We start from the raw sequence: 26,026 nt of genomic DNA on the forward strand, positions 1-26,026 counted from the left end.
TCACTTGAGAATAAGGGTAAAATCATTCTTTAGTTTACAAGAGGGGGATAGTTTGATGGTGAAGAATTTCTCACACACACAAAAAGAATAAAACTCCATGGCTTATGCAGGAAGAAAAGGCATGCTTTATTTTTTAAAAAATGCAGAAAATGATGACTTTCACCAACAAGGAAACAGGATCTTGCATTTTTCTCAATAGCTCAGCCAGTGCTGCCCACAGAGCCCAGAGCAGAGGCCTCCATGGAACCCAGAAGGAGAAAGGCCTGGCAGCCGACGGCATGTGCTTTCCAGTGGCTGGCAGCCGTCCACCCAGAGAGCCAGCACCCTGCCCTGCCTGTCCTTGCCGGCTCTGATCTAAGCTGGGCCTCCCTGGGCAAACTCTGCCAAGAGCCGGAGGACCCTCTTCACAGATCTGTGGTCATGATTATCCTCAGTGCAAAGCGGGGGAGAGAAGGCAGAGGAGGGAAGAGGAGGGATCTGGGGACTGCAGGAACTCTAAGCCTAAAGGGGACACGGCGAGGGAAACACAACACGCACACGTGCACGCACACACACGCATATGCGCGCACACATGCACACACACGCACACATGCGCACACATGCACAAATGGAAACTCTAAATAAGTATTAATCTAAAAATCACAATAGAAGGACAGTAGGTTTTGTGCTTTCTCTGAATTACTTTGTGAAGCCAATGGTCCATTTATCTGTTAATGATCCCAGCTGAGAGAGTAGGATCTCAAGTTCACTGCCAGGCTCAGCAACCTAGAGAGAGGCCCTCCATTAAGTGAGAAAGTAAAAAGTAACTAGGATTGGGAATGTAGCTCAGAGTAGAATGACCCAGAGTTCAATTTCCAGTACCACAAAGACAAAATACAAAAACAAAAAAAGAGTGCTCATAGGGAGGGTACAGGATGGTAACGTCCTCTGAGAAAGACTAGAAACACTGCCTAACAATTTAATTTTCTAACTGTAATTTTCTAACTGCAATATCACCAACAATTCCTACTCCTGTCCTCAGAACTTGTTTTACCCATTTGAAACCATATTACAGTGGGAAAAATTCTTCCCGGTACATCTCTGCACAATTTAAGGGTAATTAGGAATTTAAGGGTAATCAGGAAAAGAATATACATAAAACACTTAATGGCTCTACTTGTAAAGGAAAATAAAAGGAAAAAGGGGAAAGTGAAAACAGAACATAGAAATATGCCAAGCACTCACCACAAAAGGAAATCCACAGTCACCATTTGTTAAGGTAAACTTAAAACTTTACCAACCTAGGTAAACTAAATCTATGTATGTCTCCTCAAAAATGTAGATCATTTACAATAATAATAATAATAATAATAATAATAATAATAATAATATATCCTTACCAAGTATGTCCACATACTTGTTAAAAGGAAGAAGGAACAGAGCAAGTTTCAGTGAGTGCACATACCAGGCTGAGGCATGGGAACACCCACAGTGTCTTCTCTAGAAATGGATGCAGCTGACTTGGAAGGCGCAGACTTGGGAGTACAGGAATGCAGGAAAACCTGGGATTCTGGTGAATGAGGCCTGAGCTACTGCCCCCCGACTTCAGGACCAAAAAGAAAACTCAGTTCAAGCCTCTTTTGCGCAGGCAAATTTAATCCTCCCTGGTATTATCTAATAAATCGTGTTCTGGTTGGTTTTGTGTTGCTATAACAGAATGTCTCAGACTGGATAATTTATAAAGAAAAGAGGTTGTTTAACTCACAAAAATCTGGGATTTGATGGCTACAGACCAACGCACTCAACAGCCCACCAGGCTCCAGAGAGGAGCGGAGGACAGCGAGCCAAGGTGAGCTGCTGTGGAACAGCCGGACGGGATTTGGCAGATTTTTTGGCACAGGGAGTATCTAAAGCTCCCAGGGGCTGGGCTCAGCACACCCTGCAGGACTCAGAGCGGAGCTCAAAAACAGAGAAGAAAAACGCCAGCCTCATAGCCGAGGGCATAGCAGCAGCGCCATATTGCCACTGGAGGCAGCAGCAACGAATTCAACAAGTCCACTACAGCTCCATCGGCACACTCAACAACAGTGAGTCAAATTGTGGCCCCTAGAGGAGAAATCCCAGTACAGTACTACCAGGGACTTGACCCAGTGGGGGAGTGGCGGTGGCAGAGATATCACACTATTGTCACAACTCCATTCAGGAGAACGCCCAACCTGGCAGCCCCCCATGGTGTAAAGCAGCCTCGATTGACTCCCTGGGTCTGAGACTCTGCAATACAACCCAGTAAAGGAGTAGTGGTGACTAAGATACCACAGACTTGAGATTCAGAACACCTTAAGTGAAGTCGTAATGACCCAAGGGAAGAACCCAGAGAAGGCACAAACTTCCAAAATCATGGGAAAGAGGAATAACAATGGAGCAATGAATGCCCACAACCCCACAACATCAGAACCTGATAAAACAGAAATTCAGAGATTTCCTTTTTTTTTTTTTTTTTTTGGTGGTACTGGGGTTCCTGGAAGCCCTTCTACCTCCAGGCTACACTCCCAGACCTATTTTTACATTTTTATTTGGAAACAGGGTCTCCTAAGCCAGCGTGCAGCTGGCTTTGAACCTGCGCGATCCTCCTGTCTCTGCCTCCCAAGCGCGGGGATTACAAGCGTGCGCCACCACGCCCAGCTAAATTCAGAGATTTCTAGAAGATCAAATCAGGAAAATAACTGCAGAAATAAGAGAGGTGTTTCGAAAAGAATTCAGAGAGAGAGTCAAAAAGAGATAAAGGATGCAATTAATGAAGTAAAGGCCTCAATTCAAAGTACAAACAACCAACTAGACCACATGGAGAATAGAATCTTGATCTTAGAAAAAGATCATTCAAAAATGAACGCATAGTTTCTAATTTAGAAAAAAAATCCGACAGCAGGAATCTGACATTGAAGAAATATGGGCCCATTTTAAGAGAGCTAACCTAAGAATAATTGGAATAGAGGAGGGAAAAGAAGGTGAAACCAAAGGGATCAACAATCTCTTCAAGGAAGTAATAGCAGAAAATTTCCCAAACATAGAACAAGAAGTTGATACACAGGCCCAGGAAACTTATAGAACTCCCTTTAGAGAGGATCGGAGAAGACGATCCCCACGCCACATAATTGTCAAAATGACCAATGTGGAAGCCAAGCAGAGAATCTTAAAGGCAACAAAAACAAAGGGCCAAGTGACATTTAGAGGCAAACCAATTAGAATCACTCCAGACTTCCCAAACCAAGTCATGAGAGCCAGAAGGGCTTGAAGTAACATATTTCAAACTCTGAAAGAAAACAACTTCCAGCCAAAAATTTTCTACCCAGCAAAACTTTCTATCAAATTAGATGGGGAAATAAGAAACTTCCATGACAAACAGAAACTGAAGGAATTTATGTCTTCAAAACCAGCACTAGAGAAATTACTCAAAGAGATTAACTACAAAGAAGAAATAGGTAACACACACCAGAACCAGAGAAAAAGATTTTCCATCCAACAGACAACTAAGATTGGCTATCTTTGGAGATTCATAATTTATGTTAGTCTTTTACCTATTTCTAAATTGTACTGTTTGCTTTTATTGTTGCTAATTTTTAGGATTTCTATTTGGAATATTAATATACCTTCAGATATAGCATTTGGAAATATTTTATCCCATTCTATCAGTAACTTTTAACTCTGTCTACATTGTCTTTGGATATACAATATTTTTTTTTATTTTCTAGGGAGTTTGTTTACCCTTCTGTTGCCTGTGCCATTGAAATCATATCCAAGAAAACACTGCCAATTTCAATGTCATGAGGTTTTATGACCAATATTTTCTTCTAAAAGTTTATAATCTTAAGATTTATATTTAGGTCTTTTATCTATTTTGAGTTAATATTTGTATATGGTGTTAGGTAAGGGTCCAATTTATTCTTCTTCATGTAATTATTATTTTTCAACAATATTTAGTTAAAAGATTATTATTTCCTCCACCAAATGTCTATGGAAACCTTGTAAAAAATAACCTGACAATATATGGAAGAATTTATCGCTAGGCTTTTATTTAACTCCAATGGTTTATATATCTGCCTTTATAACAGTACTACACTGTTTCAATTATTGTAGCTTTATAACATTTGAAATCAGAAAATATACATCTTCTAGCTTTGTTCTTTTTCGAGATTGTTTTGTGTATCTAGAGTCCATATTCCATATTAGGATAGATATTCTCTGAAAAATAAATAAATAAATGTGTGATAGATTCACCTAAAAAAAAAAGAAAAAAATATTCTCTGGTAAGAAAGCAAAAAGAAATATTGAAATGTTATCTTTAAGTCATCCAAAGCTTGGTATCAGACATATGAAACTGTTATGTGAGATTATCATTGGTAATTTTAGATAAATTGCTATAATACTAGATGTCAACCATTAAGCCAAGCATGGGAAGGAGGGATAGGGAGGGAAAAAGGTGGGGATCGGGTAGGGGCTAACTGGGTGATGTGTGCATGTATGTCTACAAGTCTTTTTTTTTTAATACCATTATGATGTATGAATACATTGCACCAATAAAAAAAAAGAAAAAAAAAATCTGGCATTCAAGAGGGTGACACCAGGCTCTGCTGATGTTAGGGGGAGCAGCTTCCTGCTTCTTGCTGGGTCATGCCATGGTGGAAAACATTGCCTGATGAGTCAGAGCAGGTGGGCAGAGAGAGCTCAATTTTATAGCAACACCACTCACAGGATAATGCATGGACCCACTAATCCACTTCACCATGAGTGGATTAATCCAGTCACTTCTTACTGGCCCTACCTCATATACTTGACAACATGGATTATATTTGCTGGAGACACTAAAAGTTTAGCAAACAGTTATAGAATTATAATGCATTTGTACAATGTAGAGATCAAGCCAATAAAACTAATGTTTTATGTTTTGGGAGTGTTTTTCTTTTATGGAGACATAGCATACACAGCATATTTTGAGAGAAGTTTCTCCTGGGAAATAGGGGAAAATAGGAAAGGAGTTGGGCCGAGGAGAAGACCACTCACTCTGTTGTATCCAAGATTCCTAATAAGGCTAAATACATGCACACAGCCACAGTTGCTTAAATAGCAAAATTAGACATAGCTATGCTGTTCTTTGTTTTATTTTCTGGAACTTACCAACTTTCTAATACAAATGGCGTGGTGACACTGGCAGTCCATGGGTCAGGACACCCTCCCCTCGTTGCTAGCACTGCCTCTCATGTCTTGTTGGTCCCTTCTTTTCCAGTTCCCAGTAAAGATTTCTGCCCCCTCTTCTCTTAGAATTCAAGGAATGGACAGAAAACATCAGAACACTCCTCAGTCATTTCTCTCTGTAGGAAGAAGCTAGGTTCCCTGAATTGCGATCTCTTATAGAAATTGGTTTTAAATTGTGCAGAGATGTACCTGGAAGAATTTTCCCCACTATAATATGGTTTCAAATGGGTAAAACAAGTTCTGAGGACAGGAGTAGGAATTGTTGGTGATATTGCTTCTGAGAGAAAAAAAAGAGTTTCCCCACTTTTTAAAAAGTGAAAAACATTTGGATCTGAGTCCATTGGCACCATGGAGCCGCTGTGCTGAGCTGTAGACCAGCTTTTGTAGCTGACACGTACTTGTGTAATGCTCCACTAGTGCCAGGAGTAAGGGTGCAGGTGTCCCACATTGCTGGGTGGAAACACAACCCTTTCCTGGTGCACACCTCTAATTCTAGCATTTGGAGGCTGAGACAGGAGGAAGCTCACAGATTTGAGACCAGCCTCAACAAATTAGTGATACTCTCAGCAACCTAGCAAGCCCTTGTTTTGAAATTTTAAAATATAATAAAAGGGGCTGGGGATGTAGCTCAGAGGTTGAGTGCCTCTGTGTTCAATCCCCCCAATGCAGCTGTTTATTGTTAGTACTGATGTTTCCCTCTTCGTCCCTCGTGCTCCAAGAGTCATACCGTCTTGCCTGTTTCCTCACTACTGTGTTGCTGGCCTCTGTACAGTACCTTACAGACTGGATGCTCAGTAACTAGCTGCTGAAAGGATGAATAGAATAAATCAATAGCAGATTTTGCTGACACTTATTCTGTGAGTGTGAATGTGAAACCTTATATTTCTGGAAAACCACTTGGCAGTGTCTTTCAAATGTGAAGCATGTTCAGAATTTGCTGTGGCTTGAGGGATGTACTCCTAGAATCTGATCCTAAGGGATGAATACACTCTGTGGACCAGGATTTATGTGGAAGGCTGTCTCAGCTACATAAGAACTTGGGAAGGCCCTGAACTTTGAGTCTCACGTTGAGTAAGCCATGTCCCTGCAGAAGGACACCATAATAAACTGTATTTTCCAAGAAAACTTGAAAATAGTGGCAAATTTTCCTTATGAAGAGTAGTTGTGGTTGGTTCAAGGGAAAATAAATTTCAGTTAACACACCTGATTTGGATCTGTCTGCCTGTCATTTGTGGTTGACAAATTTGCCCAAGTCACTTAATAAGTATGAGCCTCAGCTTCTGAAAATAACAGGGTGTACAAACTCATACAGACACCTAACTCCCAAGTGGCATCCAAGGATATGCTTTTGACATCACTTGTCTTTAATTTGGTACTTTAATTAAACACCTCGTTGGGCAACTCCACGAGTACTGGCTGAGAGCAGGCACAGGAAGGAGATCAAGAGCCCCTTCCTGCTCTTCAGAAGCCTTGGCATTTCAGCCTATTTTAAGACCTTCCTTCCTCCACTCTTTTTTCTGACAGCCTGTATCTGCATTCAATCATACCTGTCAACACAGTTTTATTTCGTATGAATAAATATGGCATAATTAGCTTGGAAACGATTCTCTTAATTACAGTTGTAGTGTTGCTTTATTTGCTCAGCCTTCATCTCTGAAAAATGTGACATAGCCTGCCAGGGCGACTTACAACACAAAGTCTAAATTTATCAGTGAGACCCTTTTGATGTGCTTGCATTCGTGTGGCTTTGCCCAATTTCTCTTGACAGGTCTCCAAGGTTCAAATGCATTTAAGCACATTTGTTACTCGGGGCAGTCTGGGGCTGTGGAACTTTCTACTGAATTGTCAGTCTATTTCAGAAAGAGCTGATGCCTAAAGGAATGAGAAGGGAAGATGGTGCCCCTCACAGCAATATCAGAGATATTGCAAGGACCAAAGAGAACATACATTGGAAGACATGGGCCTCCTCTGGCATACAGTTAGTAATTCCATTATTTAGGAGGCCAAGATTGGAGGATTGCAGGTTTGAAGCCAGCCTCAGCAACTTAGGCCCTGTTTCAAAATAAAATTATAAAATAGATTAAAGGTAGAAGGCCTCTGGGCTCAATCTCAGTAAGACACACAAACAACACACACACACACACACACACACACACACACACACACACATTTATTTACTGGTTTGATGTGCATCAAGACATCCTTTGTCTTCCTTATGGTGGTTTCCATGACTTGTGGACCAACATCATACGATCTGTAATGGCTGCGATTTATATGACAAAGACAGTAGGGCTCAGAGGGCCCTGGATTGGGTCACAGCCCTTCGCCTCTGGTCCTGGACAGTCACTCTGAAGTTTTAGACATCAGCTGCTTTGGTTTAAGGCTTTATTATTGTTGGAAACAGATGTCAGTCTTCAAAGGTACCTCCATCATTTCTTCCGCACTTCCAGTGAGCACCTGCTGTTGCCACCCAGCAGCCTTGACGTTGGACCACACATTCTGGGGGTGGGTGGAGAATTCTCTTCTATTGTTGTTGGGGGGAAGTCTCATTTCCTTTAGGTTAGGTTTCTCACCCCTTTCTGGAGATGTTTTGATGCTATGTATATGTATGTATGTATATATATATATATATATATATATATATATATATATATGTGTGTGTGTGTGTGTGTGTGTGTGTGTGTGTGTGTGTGTATATATGTAGCATTCTCCCTCTGTTGACTCAGAAGCATAAAGACTGTGTGTTGGTGACTGACCCAGGTGTTCCTGTGTGCCTGCTGGCTTCTCAGAGTTACTGTCTCGTGAGCTGCTCTCCGCGTCCTGGACAACACCAGGGCTTCAGCTCACACCACTGCAAAGGTGCAGCCGTGTTCTCAGGCTGTCTTCTGCAGACAGTGGCCACAGAGATCTGCTCACATGTGTAGAATCTTTTGTTCTGCCTCACCAAGCTGCTTTTGGGCTCCTTACTCTTCTTTCAAAAAGACTTAATTGTGATACATTTTCTCAGAACTTATGTGTTTGAAACTATCTTTATCTCCTTTCTCTTTCTAACGGATATGTTTTCTCAATCTGTACTTTAACATGAGTATTTTCCTTCAAATCTCTGAAGGTATCCTATTTTTCTGACATCCAGAGTAACCTCTTCTTCGAGTACTCATGGGTCCCATGGATGTAACTTTTTTTCTCTAACTTCCATTAATATTTTATTCATGTTCCTCTTCTTCAGCAGCTTCACAATTCTACTCCAAGTTGTACATTGTTATTATTTTAATTATTTTCCTCTTGGTTTTCCTAAGCCTTGTTCTGTTGGTGGCACGATGTCTTTTGTAAGTTCTTTGCCATTCCCTACTACTTTCCTCCTCATGTTTGGCTTAGTGATTGACTTTTACACACACACACACACGCACACACGTACACATGCACACACACATACACACACATTGCCTTCTTCAAATTGACTGTTCTGTTTCTACTGGAGACATTTCCACTTGATCCTTTCTTATAGTCTCCAGTTCTTTGCCTAGAAATCTTGTCTTTTAGCTTCTGGAATACAATGAGCAAATTCAATTCAAATTATGTCCAGGTAATCCTAGTCTGTGGAGCAACTGTGTTTTATTCTTATTCTTATTTTTTCTGATCTTACATGTGAATTGGTTTTTATAAATTGTTAGATATTCTTTTTCAAAAGTCTGTAGGAATTGTTTGAGCAGGAAGATGGTATCATCACATCCCTATGTGAGTTTATATATGAAATACCAGGTGTACCTGCAGCAGCTGGAGCCGCCGTTCAAGATGGGCTTTTGTCTTGAAGCTATCTACTCCTCCTGTATTCCTGGGAGTAAACAGAAATGCAGCAACTCTGGGTCCTCACCCAGAACGGATGGCATGCATGGGCACCTCTGCCCAGCCCCAAATCGTAAGGCCTTGTACTGAGTTTTGTGATAAAAACAACTCCCACCACGCTGGTAGACAGTACGCTTTCTCTTCAGTTCTGTCACTTGTTCCCATGGTTGAGGAGGCTCCTTGCTATCTTCCTTAATTTCGTTCTTAGAGTTTCAGGAACAATCACCATGGGTGGTGGGTATTTCTCGTTTCCTTCTCCACGTCCTTGTTTTTAGACCTCAGAAAGTCATTTGGTTTCAGTGTTCAGTCTTCCTGAGACCGATCGCTAGCTCCTCACTGTTTATTGAACCGGTTTCATTCTTCTGTTTTCATTTTCCACAGTCTTCAGATTTGAAGAAAGCCATGATGCCGAATGGGTGAATCGTTCCCTAGTTCTTGATTTCTACTGAAATGATGCTTGTATCTCACCAAGGAGAACATTAACTCCTGTTAGGTTGGTTGGTTTGTTTTTTGTTTTGTTTTGTTTTGTTTTGGTGGTACTGGGGTTCCTGGAAACCCTTCTACCTCTGGGCTACACTCCTAGACACCTTTTTTTTATATTTTTATTTGGAAACAGGGTCTCTTAACCTGCGCAATCCTCCTGTCTCCACCTCCCAAGTGCGGTGATTACAAGCATGTGCCACCACGCCCAAGTCCTGTTAGATTTTGATAAGTGTTTTTCTTTCATTTGAAATTGTCTCTACCTTTGCAATATCTTACTAAGAATCTCTGCTAAATTTCATCAAGTGCCTTTTCTCTCCCTTCATATTACAATGTTTTTTTCATCTGTTTTGGTAAAAAACATGTCAATTAATTTCTTCACATTCAACACTTCACTTTCTCAGTGTCATTCTGAATTTAATATGCAATTCCAAATTACTTATAATTCCCTTTAAAATTTTACACTTATATTTATAGATGAACTTGGGCTTCTTTCACATCATAATCTTTTTTAAGCGTTGGTATTAAAGTTTTCTTGGTTTCATTATATTACTGAGTTCAATCTTCAGCATGACAAAGATAAAAATAAATCAATAAACAACATTATAGTTCAAGGTCGTGCTAGTCCCCTCCTTAGTCAGAGTTTCAATTTCCACAGGAAAACTCCAGAAATAAAACATGTTTCAAGCTGAGTTTGGTATCGCACACTTGTAATCCCAGCATTTGAGAGGCTGAGACAGGAGGATCATAGTTCGCGGCCAGCCTCAGCTACTTAGTGAGGCCCTTTGCAACTCAGTGAGACCCTGTTTCAAAATACAGAATAAAAATAGGGCTGGGGGTGTAGCTCCGAGGTAGAATCCCCCTGGGTTCCATCCCCAGTACCGCATAAATAAATAAATAAATAAATAAATAAAACCTGTTTTAAATTTTGCACCATTCTGAGCAGCATTACAAAACCTTACTCCAGCCCACTATGTCCACTTGGGACCTGAGTCATTTCAGTGTGCAGTGAGTTCCTGCTGTATCAGCTGCACATCTGTGAGTACCTCAGAAGCAGTCTCGGATTGAGTGCCACAGTATCCTACTGCTCTGTCCATGTAATCTTATTTTATTTAATAATGGCTCCAAAGTATGAGTAGTGGTGCTGGCAATATGATCACAGTATTTGTTACCATTGCTTTATTTTGCTTTTAGTTATTATTTGGTCTCTTATATTACCTAACTTATAAGTTAAAGTTCATCACAGATATGTAGGCATAGGATAAAATACTGTATAGGGGTTGGCGCTGTCCTTGGTTTTAGGAACACATTGGGGATCTTGGAAAGTGGCCCCTCTAGATGATGGATGGCTTTTCTTGAAGAGTAGACTTTTGATTCATTTTTTTTTAGTAATTGATCTATCCAGATGTTTCGCCTTCTTTGTGGTCCAATATCTTGCTCTCAGTACCACGTTCCTCTGGCAGTTTTTTCTGCCCAAGGGAAGCAAGTTTGCTTTCTTCCATATACTCAGGAGTGGAGAGAAGGAGAGTTCTGCTCAGGCCCTTGGCAGGGCATCCCAATTCCCTCGTAGCCTTTGTTTAAACAGCCAGCTGCCTCCTGCACACACATCCCACCTATCTGATCATACAGCGTGTGGGACTTAAGGACCGTAAAAGAGCAATCTGAAATTCTACTTGTTGACAGGAAGTTTAGAATAAGAGGAACTTAGTAGAGACTTTTTAAAAAGAAAGAGGAAAAGAGCAATTGGGCCTGGGCCTGTCCGGTCCCCATCCATTCAGGGATCCCTCCTTTGCGCTCTTCTGCTTATTCCTGTGTAGTTTGGAGATAACAGGAAATAACGAGGAGCCCACGACCTGTGCTTTTAGTCCCAGGAAACACGTTATGGCTTTTCAAGATCCTCGTATCGTTGACATCCACCGTGTCCTGCTTGTGTCCAACAAACCATCATGATGTGATTTCGCGATAGGCTCTTTTTTCAGAACTGTCTTTGGTTTTGTTAGATTCTTAGTAGAATGACTATGAATCAGCATTTGAAGAGCAGTCTCTCTTTTTAAATATTTATTTAAATCATTTTTCAATAGTAATAATATTTACTTCAATAATTAGTCATTTATTTTTGTACTATTAAACAGATAAATTTATAGTTGAATTTACAGATATAATTATAAAAGATAGACATTAAAATGAAATATAAATTATTTGCCTTACTGAATCTCCAATTAGTTGAGCAAATTTTCCCTTCTCTATGTTTGAATTTTCCTTGAAAATAAATTGCAGTTTTGCTTCATTATGTAAGCCTAAGAGAAAATGAAAACACTTTTAGATAAACATACAAGTGCCATCTGCCTGCTTCGGTTGCACACAGATTTTTTGTTTTAGAAATTATTTAAAACAGAAAGTGACTGTATATAAATATTTAAGAATAGATTTGCATGTGCCACAATACTTAAGAGCACACTGGTGATATAATCAATATTTGTTCTTTTTTATAAAATTAATTTAACAGAAATTAGAACTAGTAGAATTAATGCTCCGTTCTATGGAGGCCATCCAAAGTTTGCAACTAAAGGTTAAAGTAGTGACTCCTCGATATTTCTTTTTGCTCTGCCAAGGCTGCTTCCCTCACCCCACATAATGTTGGCACCTGTATTATAACACTCTAAAACAGATCAGAAAAAGAAATAGCAATATTTTCCACCAGCATAATATACACTCTCTCCATTTCTGTCCTCCCTTCTTTTTCCATACACATCTCACAACTCTATACTGTTATCATAAGAGAAGTGGGGAGAGAAAGAGAGGAGAGGATGAGAGGGGCTGACTGGCATCGTACTGCCGAGGTTTCCGGCAGAGGAAGCTGTGGGCTCTGGTCTTCAGGTCCGCGGGCACTAGTGTTGGTTGAGCTGGTGGGGCGCTGAGCCCGCGTGTTGCCTGTCGTGCCCAGGCGTGGCACCTTGTGCCCACACCTGTGTTACCCTGAGTGTGCTGTGCCCCAAAAGCTCCATGACGTGCCTGCATGTTGCATTACGCACTAGTGCAGTGTGCCACGCCCAGATGTGTTTCGGAAGTTAAGCCCTTTTGGTGTTTGTATGGCCCCCTTTTTAATTTGTGGCCACACAATGGGTAGAATAGATTGAATGCAATCTGTTTGACAAGTTCTAAGCGAAGGTCCCGATTCTTTCTCCCTTCAGCTGTCTCACTATCTGCCTTCCTGCTTCCTCCTCTATCTCCACTGGGCTTTCTGTTTTGCACTCTGGATTCCTCTTCCTTCTCTGCCATCCTTTCTTTACTCTCATTTCCTCTTCTGCTGTCAAGCCTCCTTGTTTTGTTTTCCTGTTTCCCTCTAGACTTCCTGTCTCCCTTTCTGACTTCCTTTTTCCATCTCTTGGCTTCCTGCTTTTCTCTTCTCCCCTGTCTTGCTATGCTTCTTCCTGTCTCTCTCTTCCTTCCTTCTTCTTCTCTTGCAGTCTGGCTTCTTTTCTCCCTTGGTGACTTCCTCTTTCTTTGCCTCTCCATCTTTCTTTGCTTCCTGTCTCCCAAGCTAGCTTCCTGTTTTCTTCATGGCTTCCTGCCAGGCACCCTGCATTCCCAACTTCCCCTCTGGAGTTCACTTTTCCACTCTCCTTCCTCCTCCCCTCTGGGCCTTCTGTTTTGCTCTCATCATTTCTCCTCTCACTCCCTGTCTAGTTCTTGGCCTCCCTGCTGCCTCTCCTCTCCTCCTGTGGCCTTGAAGCCAGAGTACTGGGGCCAGTGCCAAACAGTCTGGGAGGAAAGGAGAGCCTGAGTGCTGGATGAGAAGCTGCCGTCCACCACTGCGGGGCGTGACCAAGGATGGGCAGTGATGGGGAAAGGCTACATTGGGGGAAGCTGGACCTCCGGGTCTGGCTGTGTGGATACTTGCAGAAGGTCCAGCACAGGCTCCACGTATTTTGATTCATTGCTTTAAATATTCTCACTGTTAAATGAAGACAAAAATAAATTTAGGATCAAAGAGGAAAACAAAAATCCAAAAATAATTTATAGATTAGTAGTTGAAAAAGTAGATAATGATATATTAGGAAATGGAAAAATACAAAAAATAAAACCTGGTAAATCTAAAAATGCATTCCTGGGCCAAACCAATAAAATGGTGACTTTTAATAATTCAAAAGAGTAAAATATTAAAGCATCAATTTATAAAATTAGAAAATATAAAAAGGTATACTAGTTGTAGAGCTAAATTTAAAATTGTAGAAGTTTTGTGCAATTGTAACTTTTTACTTATAAAATATTAAAATCTCTATTAGGTGGAATACTTTCTGGGTTTACTAAAAGTGTCTTCAAAGGAGAAGCAGGAAAATTGAATGGTCTAAAATGCATATAAAAAATTGAAATACATGTTAAATAATTTAGTTTCAGAAATGCTTTAATGGTAACTTTTTGCAGGTTTTTAGCAAATATGTATCTTGTTAAAATTAGCACATAGGAAGGTAAAGATGTTTCTTAATAAATTTCATAAAATTAGAATAATTATAAACCACAACCTTATTTTTAAAAGTAGCTCTAGAAATTATAGGAACATTGTAGTTAGTGATATGACAAATGATTATTAAAATATAGTCTGAAAAAATATATATTGATTTTTCTAATCTTTTTAAACTACAAAGAATATTGATTTCAACTTAACCTCATATTAGTATAAAGAAAATCCACAATATATGTTTTAAGAAAACATTACCTTTTCTCATTTTATTCAGGTATTTCTGCCTAGTCTAGTTAGGTAAAGATGGGGAAATCCTGTGTAGGAGTAACTACGTGCATGGAAGATTGATGTGCGTGTGTGTCCCCCAGTCGCATAGAGACACGCGGAGATCCATAGTAGATATTATGGATGCCTTTATTCGTGGGAGATCGGCCTCGAATTCGTGGGAGATGGCCGCGGGGGCTGGTGGCGGGTGGGAGAGTGCCTCCCTCCCTCTCGGGCTCCTCTCTGAACTCTGCACTCTCTTCTTCCTGACCGGGAGGCCTGGTCCCCTCCCGGAATCACAGAGCTCCACCTCCTAGCTTCCGGCCCTGCCCCCTGCGGGGCAGGGGGATTCAAACCTTTCATCCCGACCTCTTTGACTAAGGGGTGCAGAAGGGCAGGGTTTTTGTTCATCTAGCGACTTCCTGCTGAGATGGGACACCGTCAGTCAGGGCCCCAGGTCGGGAGAAACCGGGATCTGAGCCGCTGGAAGGGAGCAGGTGGCTGTGGTGGCAGCGAGAGTTGGAGGTTACCCTGGAGAGCTCGGTGGCTGGTTTGCTTTGAGGAGACTAACAGGCAAGGTGCTATTAAAGAAAAAGAAAATTGTGAGAGCAGAACCCAGGCTGGGCAGAAGCCCTTTTAGACGCAAGGCAGTCACTAGATCTATTAACTTAAATAGCAACATTTTCCTGAGGAGAACGCCTACTGCCCCTTTAGCAGTTTTTCATTAGACCTGAGTTATTAATAGCAGCAACTCCCGAAGCAGACCCACACCACTCTTTTCAGCATTGAGTGAGTATGGATTTGTCTGGTCAAACACCTGTCACTGCATTAGGAATATCAGTTACCCATTTTAGAAGTTTAATACTTAGGCAATTTGGCATCCGAGGAGGGAGAGCACCATAGTATGTAAACAAGTGGACCTACTAAAATATAAACATCAAAGAGAGTTATGTCGAGAGAAACAAAGTTAAGTGGGTCCCAACACCGTGCAAGAGAATTTGTCCCTGCCGTCATCACCCTGAACCGAGATTTGAGAAGGAGACTAAGGCCTGAAAGATCGAGCAGGCCACCAAAGAGGAAACTGGCTTAACCTGTACCTGCAGTTACCCCGGGCCAGCAAGGAAGATGGAGGAAGGAGGAAGAGGGATTCCAAGAGCTGTCAGTCCTTGGTCAGACCAAATAGGGCCAGCAGCAGGTCCTTGTTCAGAAGGGTAGACCCCCTGTAGTGAGGTACCTGAGGTCCACCACTTTTTAAAGGACACTCGCCTTTCCAATGGCCATTTACTCCACACCTGAAACAGGCTCCTGGAGGTGGTTGTCTTTACTGTCGTCCTCTCCTGGGTGGAGCTTGCCACCCGGAAAGCTGCCCTTCCTCCTCCGGCCTCAGGGCTGCTATCAGGGCCTGGGACTGTAAGTCCGCCATCTGACGAAGATGGAGAGTACGCTCCACTTCGGCCTGTTCCTCTCTGGAATTAAAGACTTTAAATGCCATGTTCATCAAGTCTCGAACAGGAGTCTGCGGGCCATCCTCAGCTTTCTTTAGCTTTTTTCTTATGTCAGGAGCCGCTTGCCCAATGAAATGGGTGGCCAATATGATCGAGCCTGCCTCAGAGGATGGATCTAGACGGGTATAGCATGTAAGGGCCTCTCGCAACCGGTTAAGAAAAACTGCTGGGTTTTCATTTGGACCCTGGGTGATTTCCCTAAGCTTATCATAATTAACTGCCTTATGGGAAGCATCTCGCATACCATCAAGAAGACATTGTATCATATAATTTCTCATTTCTATTCCCTCCTTTACATTATAATTCCAGTGGGGCTCCTCAGATGGAACTGCAGCTGCACCAATAGGAAGCTCTGGATCTGTTAAATGAGTCTGGTCAGCCCTCTCTCTGGCTGCCTTCAGGATCCGATTACGTTCGTCTGGATTTAGAGAAGAGGTTAGAATGACATGCAAATCTCGCCACATTAAGTCATATGCCTGCACAATATGTTGGAATTCCTTGATAAAACCCGAAGGATTGGTAGAAAAGGACCCCAGTCTCTTTTCCAGTTGAGTGAGGTCAGGAAGGGAAAAAGGGACATGGACCCGGACCACCCCTTCTGCCCCAGCCACTTCGCGAAGTGGGGCCAGGAGAGAGGAAGATGGGGCTTGTAACCCAGCTGGGTCAGACCCCGGCCCCCACATTTTATCACAAGATGGCGGCTGTGGGTCCGCAGAATTGTAAGCCTGTGACCCAGAAGGGCCACCAGGTGGCACCTGTGAGTTGCCACGTGGTGTCCAAGATGGCGGCTATGGCTGACGGGATACTCCAGCCAGCATGCCCTGGGCAGCAGTAGAGCCGGTAGAGGGAGAAAACAGAAAATGCAGCCGCCAGAAGGGCTGTACATACTCGAGGTCACACCATTTTGCTGACCACGTGCAAAATTTACTGAGAGCCATCAGCGTCCTAGGATCTAGCGTGCCCATGGGAGGCCATCGAAAGTTATTAGTTAGGTCATATGTCGGCCAGACCTTAGTGCAAAGAGACACGAGTTTTTCAGGGGACAGTTCCCCAAAGAATCCCAGAGCCTGCAGATTAGTCAACACACAGCCCAGCGGAGACTGAGAGTCAATCTCAATCTTTGATGGCTGACTTCCCCCCATGACGTGTAAGTGGTCAAGAACAAAGGCAGGTATCCCCAGCGTCCCAGGGCCTTGCCTAGTTCGGTAATACAGATCAGGTGTGCCAGAGAGAAGATGTCTCTTTTCTCTTTTACACCACTCAATCGTCCTGAACGATCGGAGAACTGGAAGATACCGGTATACCGGGTTTAATAGCAGTCAGTCAGAATCCTCCGAGATAGGCAGAGCCCACTTACTCCCTTAAGAGGAAGCTTACTGCTGAGAGAGGCTGCTGTGGAGATCTGGCCTGAAGATGGCTGCGAAAAGTTTTTTAAAAATGGCCGCTGATTCCTAGGATTGGTTAGGAGTGGAAACCTGGAGGGTTTCGGACCTCCAGCGAGGCCCTGAGGTAGGAGGGGTTAAAGATGGCAGCTCCCCAGTGATTACACATGGGCCAAAGATGGCGGGCCAAAGCTTGTGGCCTCTCCCCCACAGTGATTCCATGTGGGTGCTTACCGGAATGGCCGGGCCCTGGCAGCGGCAGTGGGCGGACAGAGGGTGAAGGGCGCGATCAGCAGAGAGCCGGCGCAGGGGCCTGTGCCTTCTGGCAGGCAGGGGCGGGCGGGTCTAAGCACGCCAGGCGCAGAGAAGGCATGTGCGGCACAGGCTGGACTTGGCGGGCCGGGGGAGAGTGGCGCCGTTTGGCAGAGTGGCGGCGCTAAGCAGCACAGTCTGGCGTGGCCGTCCGCGGGGCCGCGGGCCTGTCCCGGTGATGGGAGAGGCGCGCACCGGCAGCGCGGGCCCATCCTGGGTCCGCGGGCGCGGCGGCAAGGGCGCTCAGAGTGGCGTGGGCACGGCTCGGGCCGCGGGCGCGGTGGCGGGTGGCTCGGGCCACAGGCGCGGGGCGGGCGGGCGGCGCGGGCGCCCATTCCAGCAGAAGCGGCTCGAGCAGCAGCGTGGCACGGGCGAGTGCTGCGCGGCCCATTCCAGCGGAGGTGGGTGGTGCGGTCTTGTCCTGTAGGCACCGCGTATCTTCTTTCAGCTTTTTGCAGAAGTCGGCGGGCCGGGCGGCGGGCGCGCAGAGGCTGCGCATGTAGTTAAATAAGCTGAGATCCAAACCAAGTCCCATAAGTCCGATACGGGTCTTCAGCACCAAATGGAAGATTGATGTGCGCGTGTGTCTCCCAGTCGCATAGAGACACGCGGAGATCCATAGTAGATATTATGGATGCCTTTATTCGTGGGAGATGGGCCTCGAATTCGTGGGAGATGGCCGCGGGGGCTGGTGGCGGGCGGGAGAGTGCCTCCCTCCCTCTCGGGCTCCTCTCTGAACTCTGCACTCTCTTCTTCCTGACCGGGAGGCCTGGTCCCCTCCAGGAATTGCAGAGCTCCACCTCCTAGCTTCCGGCCCTGCCCCCTGCGGGGCAGGGGGACTCAAACCTTTCAGTGTATCTGAGGGGTTTTAAATGTGGCTCAATAATGGACTCACTAGTGAATGTGTCTGTGGATTGGACCCTGCGGCCGGGCAGATGGCATCCGACGTGGTGAGCAACAGAAGGATGCCTGGGCTTCCAGAGGTTAAGCTGGCAGGATGCGCTGGTCTGAGCTGTGATGAGAAAGGTGAGGGCCAGAGGTGCCTGGCGAGGTCCTTGGGGCCTGCGACGTCCTTCAAAGGCCACGTTTAGAAGTCTGGTCCTCAGCTTGACACCACAGGAAAGGGATGGGACTGCTAAGGCGTGGGGTCTAGTGCCTCAGGTCTCAGGGCCGTGCCCTACCGGCAAGGGCACGGTGAGACTCCATCCCCGTCAGCGCATTGATTCCTGGCTTCCATGAGGGGAGCAGCTTTGCCTCACCACAGAACCAAGCAATGGGGCCAACCTACCCTGAACTAAAACCTCTGAAGCCAGAAGCCCAAATAAGCCTCTTTTCTTTATAAGGCATTTTGTCATTGTAATGGAAAGCTAACACCTGTCTTGTTTGTAGACTGGAGAATTAGAGGAACCTCCCCTTTCTGAAGTTGGAAGGTCTGGGGAATATTGGAGTTTTGTGGGGGGGGCAGTACTGCAGATTGAAACGAGGGGTATTCTACCTCTGAGGCACAACCCAGCCCTTTTTGAGTCCTGCTAAGTTGCTGAGGGCTCTGTTTAACTGCTGATGCTGGCCTCCAACTTGCAATTCTCCCATCTCAGCCTCCCAAGTGAAATCAGAGGCAAGCGCCAATTTTGACTTGAGGATATCTGAATCATTTAAAAGACTTTCAGAGGGCGGGAACTCAGATGATATACAATTACATGCATGCATCATTAAAAACATTTACAGTGTGTTTGTTTTGTATTGTCTCTTTGGTTAAGGACACAGTTGCTAGTCATCAAGCATGACTGATGAAATGTTGGCATCATTTGGGACTGATTGTAAGTGCAGATGGAAGGATGAGGTTGGACATCTGAGATCACAATAGGCTTCCCAGAAACCTTAGGCGTCCTGATGTCCCAGAACACTCCCTGGCCAGGGAGTGGCTCAGAAGTCATCCTCAAGGGACAGATGGGTGCATGGACAGACAGATGGAGGGACAGATGGCTGGGGAGGGGTGATGACCCAAGGGGTGGGCAGGGTGCATGGCATGCTTGGGCCATGCAGACAGGGTGTACGCCGCCTATCACTGCCTCGGTATGAAACGGAATTGGGACCAGAAGCAACGTAACGCTCATCTCATTCTTATCCTGGGTGCGTTATGGATTCCTCCTCTTCTGAGTCACCGACTGTTGGTCACGTCACAGCGCCGCTGCCACGCTTCTTAAGTATATTAGTGGGACTTGGAAAGGGGGCATTTCCTGAAATCTCCTTTATCTGGGAGTCTTTCAGTTTGCTGTTTAGGCTTCCATTTTGAAGGTTACATTTGATGAAAGGTTATAGTGTCAAATAAGGATGGGTCTAGATAAAAGTAGAAGATAGGTGAGGGCTGCCGTGCAGCTGGTGTGTGTATCCCTGTGTCCTTGAAGCGGCAGGCCCTGAGCACTGGGGGCAGGAAGGAGAGGCTGGAGGAGCAGCAATGGCTGCCACATCTGGGAGGTAGGAGGGTAAAGTGCGGTGCGTCCAACGGGAGCAGACAGCAAGGTCAGTCGGAAGTGAGGGGAGAGAGAAGTGGCCTCAGGGTCACAGCGAGGCCCGTTCTCAGGGAAACACAACTGTCATCCGTGCAGACCAGTCTGATCCTCCAGGAGTGCCCGGGAGCCCCTAAAGGCTCCCATACTTAGTGTTTAGCTTTTGATAAGTGGCCACTAAAATTTTTGTGGCAGAAAAAAAAGCTTATTGGAAATAAATAATAAGCCTTATTAACATATTTAAGAATATTCTGCTTGAAATAAAAAGCTCAAGTGATTCTTAGTAATAACTGGTACTTGCCAGCTCAGAGGAGGCACTGGTGCCTGAACCCTTGGGCAAAGCCTAGCCCAGCCTAGTGTGCCTGAGAAGAGTCTCCACTGTGCATCCCAGTGTGTCAACCAGAGAGCAGGGTGAAGGGCAGAAACGGAGCTTTAATTGGCATGCCCATGGAGAGAGCAGGTAGAGCGGTGTCGGGACTAAAGGTCTGTCTTCAAGGGGCTGAAGAAACTTTGAAGCTTCCTACCAAAAGGAAGCAAACACGAGGGCTAGTGGCCGGCATGCAGAGGTCTGCCCAGCTGGCAGGGCGGGTCCTCTTGGTCAGGCCCTGGTCTGACCTGGGTGGTCCTTTCTCAGCACTGGCTCTGGGAACCTCCCTGTCCACTGAGGGGCGCTCTGGTTCCCCTCATGGGATGATCGCTCCAGTGTAGCAGGACAATTTCACCTGGTGTGTGATCTGCTTGGTGAGGGTCCCTGTTGCTTGGGGGTAGTTTCAGTCCATTGTCATTAAGGTACTTATTAATCAGGCCTGTGGTTCCTGGAATCCAAAGTAACTGCAGGACAAAGTGGTTCAGAAGGAGAAAAAAAAAAGATTTTAGGCAAATGGAGTCCGAGAGGGCCGAGGAAGAGCGGTTAGGTCGGGAACTGTGCCTCCTTCAGTACCCACTTGAGAGGATTGGACCACAGCGAGCGAGGAGTTGTGACAAGGCTCCAGGAATCAGAAGACAGGAGGGAGCCCCAGCCGAGAAGAACGTGACAGCTCTCCAGCTGGCGCTCCCTGTGGACCACCTCAGAGAGGAGGCTGATTCGGCCACATTGTTTTCTAACGGACAGGCACTTCCAGAAACTCAACTGGCTTCATTCCCAGGCCTATTTTAGTGTCATTTGTTGCACTTCATCATTTTAACCGTAAAAATGGTTTTGTGTTAGCTCAGCAGACAACACATCTACACGTCAGTGTGAACAGACACGTGGACATTGTTTCAGTTGCTTCGTTTTCATTTAAGAGAGAAAAACAATGCACGTTAGGAAGCCAGTCTAGCCCCTGCATTTGAGACCAGTGCCCTGTGAGGCAAAGACACGCCAGGTATAGAAAATGAAAACTGAAAGGCAATGGGTGCTGGTCCCATCATAAGCAGTGGTGGGGAGATGGCTATGGCAGAGCCAGGGTGTGCTGAGGAACCTGCTTCATAGACGGCGGAGGAAATGCATCGCTGCTCAACTTGGGGGGGCAGGGGGCTCAGGATACTTGCAGCTGTTTTTATCCTAATTTCATGGCTCCAAAAGAAAGATCACCAGAAATCTTGTCCCTAAAGTAACACGTGCTGATACCAGTGCCCCTCTGTCCTGCCCTTCCTGGGTGCTGAGGCCATTCCCTGGGGCTCTGTCCTGCGCTGAAGGGGAGGAGATATGACTCCAGGCAATACTTGTGTCTTTGTTCATTAACCCTCTGTTTACTGTGGCGTAACATTCTTGTGGTAAAACCTAAAACCCTCTGGCAGTTACTCACTGACACAGCCATCCTGGTTTACCTCAGTATGCCAACTCATTATCGAATTCTACCATTAAATTCTGTCATAGACACACTGGGCTCCAGCTCCTTGCTCCAGCTGAGTGGATCTGCAGTGCCACGGTGGCCGGTGCCCCTGGGGCTCCCCAGCAGTGGAGAGCACATGTGGGCAGGAGACGTCTGCCACTCTGGAAGGCCATTTTGCTGGACAAGGGGAGCATCTGGAGGGGTGCCCAATTCCAGCCCTTCCAGGAGGTCCCAGCTTGGTTGGGAATTTGTGAGCCTCAGCCTCATTATCTTCAGCTCAGTGCACCCGGAGCCAAAGCCCCTATTATGATCTGGATTGTATGGTAACTAGGGCATCAGAGGGGCAGGACACAGACTGTGCCTTGCAGGGGCATGCTAGAGGGGTCTTGGAGGGGTGAAAAGGGACCAACAGGGGTCCTCTAACCACAACCAGGCCAGATCAATGTAATGGAACATATTGGCAATTATTAGCTATGTGATTTAGCCAATTTAGACAAATACGTATTCTCTCTGAATCTAATGTTCTGTGTTATTGAACTATTCTGCCCATTTTATATTTTAACACAGTATATAAATATTATTATACAGTAAATGTTAAGTATTGTAATCATCGTTACTTAAACATTATTATTGCATTTGAGATTAAAACTTTCCCTCCATCCCACTACTTATTCCTGAAGTTTGGTTTAGGTGCTGTTTTTGTCTTTCGCCTTTATCTGGAGTTTGTGATTTTAAATGACCCTTTTTTGGTTCCAGTTAGTCTATGTTAACAGTCAATGTGGTTTCGCTGAGAATTACAGAGATCCTTGGTTCTTATGGAAAATGTCAAAGATAGACTCCTGGTTCATGCTCAGATGGCTAAGATGTGCTTTCCAAAGTGTGGTCCCCAAACCAGCAACACCCACATCACCTAGGAGCTTAACAGAGAAAGTCCTTGGGCCCCATCTCAAATGTAATCAGAAACTCTGCAGGAGGGGCCTGCAGCCAGCATTTCAATACCCCCCCCCTGCCCCCGTGGCTGGGTGTGTGTTAAAGTTTGAGAACCTGTCCAGAGGTGCAGAAGTACACTGGATCTGTGCTACGTCTAGCAGTTTTCTAAGCTCTCTCTACTAAAGTGTAATGAAGAACAAGACAGGGAAGTTCTCTAATGCTTCTGGCTAATTATAATGCTTTTTTTCCATATTACTTTGCATAAATTAAATCTACAATTGCAGATGTGGCCTCATGAGGTACCAAAATGGAATAGTCTGTTAATGAAAATCCCCAACATTATCACTCATAAAAATTTAAATAACATGGGTTCATTTCAGAAAAATAAAAAGTGGAAGTATTTTAAACTGCTGAAGTTTTATAACTTTCCCACTGTCCTTCGTAAGAGACAGTGAATAAAACATACACAGTAATGCTAACTGCCTAATTATATGGATTATGTATTTATGCTCACACATAGTCTAACACATTTTTCTGCATTTCAGGTCCAAACTGCTTTGCAGAAACTGCTGTCATCCCAGCTGGCCGGGAAGTGAAGACCGACGAATGCACCATATGCCACTGCACTTACGAGGAGGGCACGTGGAGGATCGAACGGCAGGCCATGTGCACGAGACACGAGTGCAGGCAGATGTAGCACCTGGCAGTGCAGGGACAGACGCCACGTTTTCTAGACACTTTACTGATGCGAACATTCTAGATGACTCTGGGAAATACCAACCCAAAGGAGAAGACTTGTGATAACACGGAAAATGGTTGGCACACTGGCTTTTCTTGGTGACAATGACTGCAAGAGAAGGAAACGGATATATTTCAAAACATCAACAAGAACTTGGGGCATCAATCCCTCTCTAAATAAATGTGCTATTTTCACAGTAAGTACACTAAAGGACACTATTATATAATAAATGTATTTCTATAATCCCTCTATTAGAGAGCTTATATAAATGTTTTCTATAGATACAGATTAAAAATGCTGTGTTGTCAACCGTCCTCACCGTGTACCTGCATTTCTCCGTCAGTTCTGACTCAGTTGCATGGGGATCTTGGTGACTGCCAGTCCCCGCCTCTTCACACCTTCATGTAGCATATGAATGGGTCCACCCATGAATGGACTCTAGCAAGACTGATTTCTACTGAAACTCCATCCAATTCCATAAATATGTCAGCTTCTTATTATAACATGCTTTTATCAGTTTGTCCTCAGTCATTTGAAAAATGCAGGCATAAAGATGGCTATCACACACATTTCCAGTCCTTACCGGGCTCCTATGTTGTGGACCATAAATAAATGTGTACAGATATTCCATTTCCACATTACCTTATCTTCCAAGGATGACTTTCATTCATCTTCTCCCTTGAGGAACAGAGCAGGCTGAGACGCTTGACTTGGTTTCCATTCAGCTGAAGCAGGCCATAAAACATGGGAGAATCCCTTAATTCTCTGGAGGAGAATTCTGGAAAATCGATTCCAGAACAAGTGGATACCTGAAACCCATGGTGCAAATGTCTCAGCTCTCAGTTCAGGGTGGTCACATTACTAGTGGGAATGAGGCACCTGTCCGCAGGGCCATCTCTACTCAGATTCTGAATGAGAGTTCCGTGGCCACTTCAACACCCCATGAGACAGAGAGGTACTCAGTTCTTCACAGGTGTAGGGCAAAAAGAGAGATGATAATCGCTATTTGAATGTTGAAAGTGCTTTTTCCATATATTTATTTCCCCCGACTTTTGAACTGAACAACTACTAAGTACAAAGCACTGGGATGACAGAAAAGGAGTGAGCGGCTTCTCACCTTCAGTGGCTTTTGGTCTCTGAAACACCAGGACTATGAAATTAAAGTATGTTACATTAGGAGTCAAAGGACAGATCAGAATATAGAGATTAAAAAGGCTTCATGAGAGAAGAGCACAGAGTCTACCCCCAAAAAAGAGCACTCATTATATGAAAAAGTCATTAATAAAGATTGAATAGTATTCAAGAAAAACTGAAATAGGCCATCATTAAGAAATTGGACTGTTGTAGACCTTGGCAAAGGCAAAGAATGTCACCACTGGTTCTGACTCCTCAGGGCACTTACATATGCTCATCTTCAGTTCTTAGTCGTAAAGAGCATCTTGTGCTGAGAGGACTAGCAAACACATAGGTCTCATGAACATGCTCTGGGGGAGCATTAGCTATTACTCTCACGTGTGATTAGCTCTTTAAAATTTAACTTTTGGTAAGAAAGACTGCTAGACATTACCTATCCCTCCATTATTCAAGGATAGAGATTTCTGAGACAAGAGTATATATTAAGTTATCATTTTTCCAACAAATGACCCTACAAGCCTTGGATAGGAAGACCATCGAACTATTGCTAACAGTGCACAATTAGCCTCTTTTCTCTCCAACAAACATGGCACAGTTAGAGCCCCGGCTTACAAGGCCCTACTTCCCTTAGAAATGTAATCCCTACAGAAGGGACAATGAGCTCTGAAACAGTCCCCAAGTGAGAATCGCAGAATCAGTGTGGTGAGAGCCACAGAGAGCTACAAGAAATCAAGTTTCTTGTTGCATAGAGAGTGAAGGCGGTTTCATCTGGGGAAACTGACTGACTTGTACTCCATGTCAACTAGTGGAACCCACAGTACTCGGGGACCACTCCTGGAAGCAGGAGCTCAGTGGCTGTCATCCCACTACAGCATCTCCCTTCCCATCTCTACCCAACCCCCCAATCCATCTCTCCACATTGGACAGTGCATAGACCAAACAGGGCAAAACCGGAGTGATGAGCGCATGCTCAACAGTGGTGGAAGTCCTTGTGCTGTTGCTGAACAGAGATTCTTCTGCAGGTAGCCCACACTGCCTCCTTTGTTGAGGAAGGCAATCGTAGACTCAGCGAGGATCAGAAACCGCATCACGATTCCGTCTAGGGCCGCGGGGCGGTGAATGCAACCTTGCTTCACAGCAGAGTCTGTGATCTCAAGTCTTATCATTTGCTTTCAGATCAAGAATCTCTAGAAATGAGACAAAATGCTCTTCCATTCTCTCCCCAGAAATACAGAAGATAAACAGTGACATGTTCTCCTCATTCAAGCTTCTACTATGGCAATCTTCATGCTTGGCAAAATAACATGCAGCACCTCACAAAACCATGAGCCCCAATCTAAACACCTGGCATACTTGATTTCTAACTAAACTGATCTCTTATAAAAATGGTTCTTAAGCATCAGAAATGTTTTATATGTCTTTGCC

General features: G+C 44.5%; 1 protein-coding gene across 1 annotated transcript in view; it reads left to right on the forward strand.

The window, feature by feature from the left end:
- Positions 1-23,425, forward strand: part of VWC2 (von Willebrand factor C domain containing 2) — a gene marked incomplete at both ends in the record, with an annotated part of 93,354 nt that extends 69,929 nt beyond the window's left edge. Inside the window, one exon of the mRNA XM_080701536.1 lies at positions 23,274-23,425. Coding sequence (XP_080557662.1) covers positions 23,274-23,425 — 152 coding nt within the window. The remainder of the gene's footprint in view (positions 1-23,273) is intronic.
- Positions 23,426-26,026: the final 2,601 nt, after the last annotated feature.

Source organism: Muscardinus avellanarius (assembly GCF_963383645.1).
Source record: "Muscardinus avellanarius genome assembly, chromosome: 9".
Lineage (NCBI taxonomy): Eukaryota > Metazoa > Chordata > Mammalia > Rodentia > Gliridae > Muscardinus > Muscardinus avellanarius.